This window comes from Aptenodytes patagonicus, chromosome 5, assembly GCF_965638725.1.
Source record: "Aptenodytes patagonicus chromosome 5, bAptPat1.pri.cur, whole genome shotgun sequence".
NCBI classification, from domain to species: domain Eukaryota; kingdom Metazoa; phylum Chordata; class Aves; order Sphenisciformes; family Spheniscidae; genus Aptenodytes; species Aptenodytes patagonicus.
The window spans coordinates 55693845-55704421 of record NC_134953.1 but is presented as its reverse complement, the minus strand read 5'-3'; the positions used below and the strand labels follow the sequence as shown (position 1 = coordinate 55704421).

Genomic DNA, 10577 nt, shown 5'->3' with positions numbered 1-10577 from the left:
TGCCACACCTACGGCGGCCGCCGCGCGAGCCTGACGGGAGCCCGCGAGGGCCAAACTTCCACACGCGACGGCCGAGGGGCGGGCGACCCGGACGGGCTGTGGCACGCCCGTCGCCGCGCCCGCCCCCTGGCTGCCCCCGCCCCCGCCGCCGATCGGTCCGGGCCCGCTTTCCGCCGCGGGGGCAGGAGCGCTCCGGAGGTAGGCGGTGGGCGCGAGGGCTCCCCGGCGGTCTCCGGGACTCGGCTCTGCCTCGGGCAGCGGGGCGGGCCGCTGCAGGGCGGCGGGGCCGGCGGCGGTCCCGCGCTGCCCGTGCCGGCTGTTCCCGGCGCGCGGGGCTGGGCTCCGCAGGCCGAGGCGGACATGGCCGCGGCGCTCCGGGCCGGCCCTGCCAGCGGGAGCCCCGGGACCTCCGGTGGCGGCGGCGGCGGCTGCTGCTGCGAGGGCTGGCTGGGCGGGGCCTGGCCGCGAGGGGCGTGTCCGGGGGCGGAGCCTGCCGGCGAGGGGCGCGTCCTGACTGCAGGGGCGTGTCCGAGGCGGGGCCTGGTGACGAGGGGCGTGTCTGGGGCGGGGCCTCCCCGCCGGCGCTGCGGGGGCGAGGGCCGCGGCGGGCCCGGGCTGTTCCTGCGGTGCGGCCCCGTTTCCCTCCTGAGCAGCCGGTGAGCCTCCCAGGAGCCGGGTCAGGCCCCTCTCAGCCGGCTGTGCCCCCGCTTGCGACGGAGGACCAGGCTCCACTTCCCGACCGCCCCGGGGCCCGGGCTCCTGGCGGCTGCTCTGAGGCGGGGGAGACCCTGCGCAGCTCGGGGCCGCCGCGCCCGCGCGTCCCTCGCCTCCCCTCGCCTCCCCTCGCCTCCCCTCGCCTCCCCTCGCCTCCCCTCGCCTCCCCTCGCCTCCCCTCGCCTCCCCTCGCCTCCCCTCGCCTCCCGGGGCACGCGCGGAAGCCCGTCTTGGTGCCCTGCAGTTCAACCCCAGCTGGCCGTGGCCTTCCCGACCCCATCCCCGCCTGCTTGGGGGGCGCCTCCCGGGTCCCCTCTCGTTGCCTGCTCCGCTTTCTGCCTGAGGAGCTGCTCCTGCATCCGCCCGGGCCTGTTTGGTGGTGTGCTTCTCCGGAGGGACCACCGAGCTTGGGGAGGTTGATCTTTGACTCTCAGCCAGCTCTCTGGGCCCCCCCTCACCCCCGCGGGGCTCTCCGGAATCCCGTGGGATTCCCTGAAGGGGCAGAGCCAGCCCTCCTGACCGACAGGCTGTGGTCCTGCTGCTTGCCCTGCTCCCTCCTCCCGGGTCCTGAACTCCACCATCTGCTGGTCGCTGTAGCCAAGGCTGCCCCCAGCCTCCACGTCCCCCTCCAGTCCTTCCTTGCTTGTGAATACGAGGACACCTCCCCTCTCCTCTCCGCTCCTCGATCGCCTGTGCCAGGACGTTGTCACCGAGGCACTCGGGAAGCCTCCTGGATTGCTTGTGCCCACCCGTTGCCCCTTCCAGCGGATATCGGGGCTGCTTCCAGTTGTCTAGAGAAGGCCTCATCCTAACGATCAGTCATCATACTGCAGAATCATTTATTAAAACCTACAGGTCCAGTTTTTTTTCTGAGCAGAATAGAAGCCTTCTTTTAATTTGGTTTATTATCACTACGTATAAAAGTGACCTATGCTTCAGAAATTACTTCGCAGTGTAGATTTTTGTCGTGTCCCAAGGGAAATGTTAGTTGTGTATATCCTTGTGACTAATACTCTTACTGACTTGAACAGGCAACCAAAAATGTGAAGCCTTACAGACTGTATTAGCTAGGAGAAAAAAATAGTGATTAAGTCAGGTACTTTTAAAAGCTGTAATCATCTTTGGGAAAAAGCCTACCTCTGGCTACAGCCCTAAAGTTCTTTAGCTGGAGTTGGCCAAAAGCATGATCTCTTGGTGTCATTAAGGTTCCTGTATGCCTGTTTGCTGTCCTGTGATTATTTGCTGTGTACCCAGTAAAGCTCCTCTGTCTGAATCGATCAGATTTCTGAAAGAATTGTGTATAACTTTTCCAGTAGTAGGAGTAGCTTGCTTGCAGTGTTCTGTTAGAATACTTCACAAATGAATGCAGTTGGAATAGTTACAGCTTCACGTGTTGATAAATTGTCATTGCTTCCGTTAATGCATACAAGGCTCTGAGCTGCAGCCGCTGAGGGCTGTGGTTCATGGTCTCTGTCACCTTCAGCTGCAGTGGTGAAATCCAGCTGGAATTAAGGATTGGAATCTTGAATATCTGCACTTCAGTTTTTCCTGGCTTGTTTTAATGTCCTATGGTATCTTCTGTTTTTGATAGCTGATGAGTAGTTTTTTGTTGCTTTTTTTTTGCATAGATGTTTAATAGTAAGCAGGAGCAGTGACTGGAATGTCACTTGGCTAGATTACGCAGTCAGCCAATGTACGACAGGCTATTTCACCAGGATGTAATAGTAAATTATCAATGTTTTTCCCCAAAGTTCTGTACATCTCTGCATATGTGATAGCAGTGCAGTGTTCATGGGAGCTGCTGTAGAAATACTTCTATGGATAAATTATTTGCATGTGATTCTCTTAATACCCATAAAGTCTGGCAAATGGTAGGATTAATTTTCTGCCTTTTGCAAGATTTGGGGGAAAAAACCCCAAAACAAACAAACAAACCCCAAATGTAAATCAGGAGTGAGGTTCTATTTATTCAGTTGCTTGACAGGCGGTTGTTTGATTTCTTTCTTTTGAAGATGCAAAATAAATTACGAAGGCAATACAATATTACTGTTTCCCCCCTCCCCCCAGATATTCTGATCGCTATGGCAGCCACAAGAAATGTGATGAGAGCTGTCAGAGTTTTTGAATTTGGTGGCCCTGAAGTGCTTAAACTCCAGTCAGATGTCTTAATTCCTGATCCAAAAGAAAATCAGGTATATATGAGTTCTGTGAACTGAAATAATGATACTGAATGATACAGGTACACTCAGAACCGAATGAAGAATACAAAACAAAACTTTTAATCTTGAACATGTAGTTTTTGATCAGTGTATTCATACTACCTGAGACATCACGTTTAACAAACGTGGGCTTTTTACTGTTATATGGGCTACATATTTTTAGGAAATCCTTTATATGGAATAGCTTCAGTTCAACACTGAATTTTTGCTGACTCTGTTTAAGAATTTGGTTAAAATGCCATGATACTGTGCTGTGAATTCAAGTTCTAAATCTTTTTAATTATTGCTTAAGAAGCATCTTTTCTTTTAGGTGTTAATTAAAGTCCATGCCTGTGGAGTAAATCCTGTCGAGACATATATTCGGTCTGGAAATCATGCTAGAAAACCAGCTGTACCCTATACTCCGGGCTCAGATGTGGCTGGTGTAATAGAAGGTGTTGGGGAACATGTGACTGCATTCAAGGTATTTATGCATTGGGTTTTAATTCATTATTGTTTATTGTATCCTCTTTGTGTGATTGCTATACTACTGTTCCTGGTTTTATTGCTTATAATCATGTAATCTGTTCGGGGGGGGGGGGGAGCGGAAATCACCTTCATTGACTGGTAAAAGCACGCAGCAAGATCATATTGGCAATCCAGTCTGTAGATAGAACTGTAGGGAAGTCTTTAATGCTGTTGACCTCCAAGAGTTAAAAGGTCTCAGAAGAGGCACTTCAGTTTGTCTGCTTAAAGCAATGATATCTGGTGTACAAAAGTTGTGGTTCAGAACTATTTTTATGGCATTGCAGAAATATTTGAAGTTGGATGCTTCCTGCTTGAGGTAATAATTTCAGGCAGAACTGAAAAATTTTCTGTAAATTTTTTTTGGGGGAAATGGAAATAGCCTTTATTTTAGTGACTTACAAAACCCCATAAATTACTTATTTGTTGTTAAAACTGTTCAAATAATACTTTATTATTCCAGTCTAGTAATTTTACTTAGATTTTCTCAGGGGGAAGGCCTTGGGACACGAGAAGGCAATTACCAGTTTCCTAAAAGATATCTATGAAATTTATCTAGTTTTTAAATCTGTTCTTCCTTTCAAGTCACTAGGCTGTTGGTCTCAGACAAACAGAAAAAATTGTAGTTAAAATGGTGTTGGCATTTCCTGACTTGGAATTTATGTAACTATTGTGGGAGAGATGAGAGATTTGGTTATCTAGAGAGAAGAATCACGTTTATTCGTAGTTTCTTATCAGTAGTTTGCTATATCTGCTGTGTGTGCTTTTTGTTTCTTATGGAAATTGTGATGCTCTTTGCTTGCATGAAAGAGAGAGATGATGAGATCAGTACGTGCCACAGACAGACATCCTGAAAATGCTGAGTAGCCAGGCTCATTCATTTGCATACTCATAATGCTTGAGAAACAGCTATGCTGATATGCAGCCCTCTGCACAGGAGTTAATACCCGACGTCTGCAAACCAAACTGACGCAGTCCACATGCTGTATATTTATTGAGATCAACATACAAATAGTAGAACAATCAGAGCTCGGTAACTGTGAATGTTAACGGATACTGCTGTCGTTCTCCGAGCGGGCTTGTACAAGGTTGGGTGCTGACCTGGACCACCGCAGCTGGCGCTGTGCTCCATCGGCAGGACTGAAGCGCCTAGGCGCACACGCATACAGCACACTGCCAGGTGGTGCATTTCCTGCATCACCTACTGAATTGCTGGTTTGAGTATTCCCTGTTGAAGAACAGCAGCAATATTTAGTTACCTTAGGGTATATTAAGAGTACATCTTTTTTCCACGTTTAAACAAAAATAATTGAGAAACGGTTCTTTTGTGTTTGTAAAAGCTTTTGAGGTTTTGCGTTTGGAATCTGTGGATGGAATTCTTTAGTGTTCAGGTTCATTCATGTTAATACTAATGAGACAGTAGGTTTGTGTGTTACACTGTAGAGTGGGGGTTATAATTATGACACTTAAATCTAAGTATATGACATTATATGGTTTGTGTTGCATTGATTGTATGTATTAGCATTTATAAAAATCTTCCCTGTGACAAGTATAACTGGTTATTTTTAATGTGAGCTGTTAGAAATAGCCTAAACTTCTGTGAACTGGTTCTTAATGTATATTAAGGAAAAAATAAGGGAGATGATTAATTTCTCTATTTTCTTTCCCTCCTTTCTAGAAAGGTGACAGAGTTTTTACCATTGGTACGATCTCTGGAGGATATGCAGATTATGCAGTTGCTGCAGCTAATAGAGTCTTTCCTTTGTCGGATAAATTGGACTTTAGGCAAGGAGCAGCGATTGGAATACCCTCCTTCACTGCTTATCGCGCTCTTTTCCAAAAGTAAGGTGCCCAATCTAAGTTTGTGCATTTTGCTTTTGAATATTTAAAACATTGAAGCCCGTATTTTCATTGTCCTGTAAAATGGGGAGAGATCAATGAGTGGGAAATGTTTAAAACACTTAAGTTAAATTTGTTATACTGATGGAATTGCCAGATAATTGTTACCTAGAAGCTAGAGACTGTATTTTCCTGTTAAGTATTTCTTCTTAAGAGAACAGACCTGGAAAGACTTCTTCGATAAGTATCACGTAATAAAACGTGTAACTCTCTTTCAGTACTCATTGGTATTTTAGCTAGGGAAGAAAACCAGGAATAGTTCTAATTTCTTAATTAAACGGACAATGTGCTGTAGCGCAGACCCACCTCTTTTCTTTGTGAGCGTGTCTGCCAGAGAGACTGTGTACAGTCCTGGCTGTTGCCATAGGACAGTATAACGAGTAAAAGCCAGACTTCCTTCCGTGTCAGCTGGGTGAGAGTTTAGGACTGGAAAGCTGGTTTAGCTTGATAGAACAAATGATTAGGACTAGTGTGGTTTATTTTAAGATCTGTAACAGGTGAAGATCTTGAACTGAGGTTCAGTACCAGACTGTTACTTGCTGCTAGTTGCATGTTGACATAATTGCATATTACTTAAATTCATATATGATATGGTTTATTTTGCCTCCTTGTTTTCCCAGAGAGGCTGATTATACCTGTTTAGCCATAACGTAGATTGGAAATAATACTGTGTGAAAGATGAGATTGGATGTCAGTATGTGCAATCTGATGCTTAATGATCATGTACTGCAATCATAATGCCAATATTTTCTGTTTTTCCATTCAGAGGGCGTGCCAAAGCAGGGGAAAGTGTGCTCGTGCATGGTGCGAGTGGGGGAGTAAGTATTTTGAGAAGGCAAGTTATAAGAAATGCTGCTTTCTGTCCTTGTACCTGCTTTTGTCTGTGGTATGATTTATGGTCACATTTGTATCAATTAATGGATTAACAAAATTAGGTTTTTATTTCAGACACTTTAGGATACTTTTTTCTTAGAGCAAACCCTGTTATTCCAAACAACTATGAAACTGCATGAGTGATTGTGTAAGGCCCCTGGTACAGAGGGTCACATAATAAACACACTGCTGCAGTCAGAAGTTGGTCTGGAAGCTTTATAACTGGTCTTCCTGAGATAAAACCAATAGCAGAAAGCTGTGGTTTTAAAATATATACAACTTGTTCTCAGTTCTCTGAGTAGTAATCACTGGTGCATAGCAACTATGCATTTCTGGGATCTTTTTACCTATTAGCTAAGCGCTAGCTGCACAAGGAGAGATGCTGCAATGTATAAATTCATGGCTGAATACTGCGTTAAACTGAACATACAGTTTTCTTTGGTTTTACACGACAAGCTAACTTTAGATCTCTTTCACACAACATTCTAGTTTAATTTATCCCCCATACTCTGCACTTTGTTGCTTAGCTTCTGCTGATGCACCAAGCAGCTGCTATAAACAGGCAAAGTTTCCTTAATTATTTGGTAGACAGCAAAAAGGTGATTATGACAGTCTCATATGAGGAGGAATTCAGGTCTCATTCTAAGATACTAGAATGACATTCAGCATCATAGCCTCTTTTTTCTTCTTAAACTAAATGTAGTGTTTCTATTCTTACTTATTTTGTGTTTCTTGAAAAGATATATTGCCTTTGGTTTGCAGAGGCATATAATGCAAATCTGTTGTTCTGTGGACTTGTAACCTTTGTTATAGGAATACTTGTAAAAGCAGTGAGATATGTATAGGTATGAAGCACATGCTGAAGAGAAAAGATGGTTTGTGCTGCATCTTTTCTTTCAAGTGATGCTGACTGCCATAATGATTCTTAAAAATGTGCCTCCTTTTGAATTTTTCTCTGAAAATCAGTCTGGCCATGATGTATTTTAATTAACGGTGTTTGTTTTTTCATTTAGTTGAAAACTGATGATCTGCTGGTGAGAAAACAAGGTCACATTTGGCAAACAGTTTGGGTAGACCCTGGCCAGACAGATGGTCATGGTAGATTTTTTCGAGAAGCCTGTCCATTTATTTTGTGTGTTATTCATACATACAAATTTAAATAGCAGAGCCACGGAATGGAGTTTTTATGGTCGTCTTTGTTTGTGTATTTATTTGTTTGTTTGTTTCCTTCCCCCCCAAAAAAATATAAAAACGTGTGTATCTTAACATATCCTGGAGGAGGTATCCATCTGTATGGTCGGTACAGCGGGCTGCCGAATCTGTAGCCTCAGGAAGCTGACCAGCTGGGACTGAATCCCAGGGAGGCATTCTACATGTCAGCTGTTCCCTCGTTTTGCTTTCGCATTCTGTTGCTGTGACGCAAAGCAAAACCAAGAGATGGCATTGGTATGCCTCAAGTGATCATTGGCTCCAACATCAGGTTTTTGTGAAGGCATCCCTCACCTCTAAACATCTTCTGGAGTGCAAACCTGGTATGAGACACGGAGAATTTGGTTGCTAAAGATACCATTTAATCTGTTTGTGAAAGGTGCAAAAGTAGTGTTAATAAAATTTGTGCTTGCAGATTTTCTTTGCAATATATAATGCTGGTATCAATAGCAGGTGGTTCTGTGAAGAGACGAATTTCCTTGGCTTTGTATCAAATATATATGGCCCAACTTTAACAGATAGACAATATTCTGCATGGATTTATATCAAATGCTGATAGCTATTAAAAAAACCACAAAACTTTACTATGCCTCTGTAAATATCTTTTCTTTTTTAAAAGACTGTTTGGCTATCTTTAAGATCCAAATTACTTATTATGGCAAAAAAAAAAATGTTACCAGGCCAGCTTTTTAAATGGGTAAGGTCCAAGTTGCTGGTAGAATATATAAAATTTAAAATGCTAAGAAAGAAAGAGAAAAAAGACTTTTTTTTTTTTTCTCCTTTTTCTCTTTTTTTCTTTTCCTTTTTTTTTCCCCTCAGGTGGGAATAGCAACATGTCAGATTGCCAGAGCTTGTGGTTTAAAGGTGTTGGGTACAGCGGGAACTGAGGAAGGCATGAACATGGTTCTGAGAAATGGCGCTCACCAAGCATTTAATCACAGAGAAGCGAATTACATTGATAAAATTAAGGTAAGCATGTATCAGGGCTAGGTGATGCAGTATGTATTTTTCTTACTAATAAAGTGTGAACAGTTGTTTGCAGAAGTTTTTTAAAGTAGGTTTATGTAGGAGCAATAGTGTACTGCCTTTTTCATTTCTACACAAGGAAAAACTTTTCCAGGCTGGAAAAGCTGAGCTCTTTCTTCACAGGCAATGGCATTTAGAAACTCTTGCATTCCAGCAAATTCCAATATGGTAGCATATCATAATTCAGCATATCAAAATATGCTAAAATTAAAGTTATTAGCTGTCAGCCTTAGTACAAAGGCTGTATTTAAAATGTAAACAATAAACTGTAAAATGTATGTTATCTGTAGCATATGAAATAAACAGTGGTACCCAAGCACTAATTGGAGTGATTTAAATAACATATTGTGTTCTATATAGGAATACACAGGGATGGAAGGAGTTGATATAATAATAGAAATGCTCTCTAACATCAATCTTGCTACTGACTTGCAACTGTTGTCCTGTGCAGGAAGGGTGATGGTAAGTATTTTTTGCCACTGACTTTAGTTTGTGCATTTAGCAACGCAATTCAACAGTTATAACTTGAACTACCTTGTAACTCGTTTGTAACAGGTTGTGGGCTGTAGGGGTCCTGTTGAGATAAATCCAAGAGACACTATGAGTAAAGAATCTAGCATAATCGGAGTTAGTCTGTTTCTTGCAACTGAGGTAAGAAATATTTTTATTTTAAAGAATGTTTTGTTGGCTTATTCCAACACCTCTCTATTTCCAGTTAAAATCGTTTGTAGGGATGAAAGCATAACTTCGCTGTAAGTAACTTGTTTGTTCATTCCTTTATGTTTTGATTTAATCTCAGAACATCATAAATTATTTTTGGGTTGTGAAATTTGGTGTAACACTTAAATAAATAGTCAACACTTTTCTAAAATGTAGAGACCTTGTGGTAAATGCTGTCTTTATTACACGCAGGAGGAGAGGCACGAATGTGCAACAGCACTCCTTGATGGCATAGAAGCTGGCTGGCTGAAACCAATTGTAGGCTCTGAATATCCACTGGACAAAGTAGTTAAGGCTCATGAAGACATTATTCATAGCAGTGGTGCTCGAGGAAAGATGGTGCTCCTTCCATGAAGTCTTTTTCCATTTTTTTTGTAGCTGTTCTAACTGCACATTTGCTTACGTGATTCACTGAATGTATGTTATAAAACATACTTTTGATCAGGTTTGACAGTAACAGCATTACATTAATTAATTAACAATCTGTTTTCTTTTTGTAGTAAGCAGAGATGCATATACTTTAAAGTAATTCTTGTAGCTTTTTTGGCTGATGCGGAAATAATAAATTTGCTGGTGTGGCCTTGTGATGCAGGGGAAACGAATATCTAAGCTGGAATTTGATATCATGCTCTATGTGAAGTTATAGTGAGGCCACTGTAGGTAGAGCAAAATGAAGCCTGCTTTTTAAGCAGATACACAAATGTATGTAACTACCTATACGCATATAACTAGAACTCTGTAAATCCTTTAGCCACAAAATTTGTCTTGTTCGTCTTTTGTCACATAATTTACTTGGAATAAAAGCTTTTACTGCCAAAATAGTTCACTTTCCAGCTCAAAAGATGGCCAAAGAATCTCTCAAATACGAACTGTTTGGAAGCAGAGGCAGTTTCATTTTGCTGTGCCTGACTTAGTATCTGAGGTGAAAGTGTCCCGGTTAATCCAAAGGGGCCATAACTCTGAAGCTGCATGCTGATGTTTGCTACTTCGTAAGTGATCATATTGGCAGAAGCAGCTGATTCCTTGATGGTAAATGGCTGGGTAGCGAAGATTTCAATTCTTCCTGTGACTTTTATTAAATTTAAAGTCACCTGAATCCCTGGATACAATGAGGAGAAAAGAGAGGCTGCACTGCTTTCATGGGTACTGAGAATTCATGTTATTTCGTAAGTGAATGTGTATACATTGTTGACTTGTTCCAAATACAGTCCAATTAAGGCAGGACAGTTTCTTTGATATGTTGGCAGTTTTTACACTCAAAATACTGTTTGGTATTACAGGCACATCCTTCTAATGATATAATTCTCTAATGAGCAGTGAATTCATCACTTGCAGAAGAGTTTCTCAACTTCAAGGATGAGCTTTTCTGTTCCTTTGAGGAATAGAGAGTCCTTACTAAACAGAAACTTTTTA

At 42.9% G+C, this 10577-nt stretch overlaps 1 protein-coding gene across 2 annotated transcripts; it reads left to right on the top strand.

The window, feature by feature from the left end:
- The first annotated feature begins 141 nt into the window (after positions 1-141).
- Positions 142-9985, top strand: LOC143161184 (quinone oxidoreductase-like). Of its 2 annotated transcripts, none has more exons than XM_076339894.1 (9): positions 142-198; positions 2782-2906; positions 3244-3396; positions 5116-5279; positions 6103-6154; positions 8238-8387; positions 8805-8906; positions 9000-9095; positions 9357-9985. In XM_076339894.1, exons 2-9 carry the CDS (start codon positions 2796-2798, stop codon positions 9516-9518), a joined length of 990 nt encoding a protein of 329 aa, XP_076196009.1. In that variant the 5' UTR covers positions 142-198; positions 2782-2795; the 3' UTR covers positions 9519-9985. The 2 variants fall into 2 exon arrangements, with proteins under 2 accessions (XP_076196009.1, XP_076196008.1); XM_076339893.1 differs by lacking the exon at positions 142-198 and adding an exon at positions 590-656.
- Positions 9986-10577: the final 592 nt, after the last annotated feature.

Excerpts from the sequence above, each read along its gene's own strand:
- LOC143161184 (XM_076339894.1), top strand. The coding sequence starts at position 2,796 with ATGGCAGCCACAAGAAATGTGATGAGAGCTGTCAGAGTTTTTGAATTT. Across the intron at positions 2,907-3,243 it reads CTGATCCAAAAGAAAATCAG|GTGTTAATTAAAGTCCATGC; the intron begins GTATATATGAGT and ends CTTTTCTTTTAG. Across the intron at positions 8,388-8,804 it reads ATTACATTGATAAAATTAAG|GAATACACAGGGATGGAAGG; the intron begins GTAAGCATGTAT and ends TGTTCTATATAG.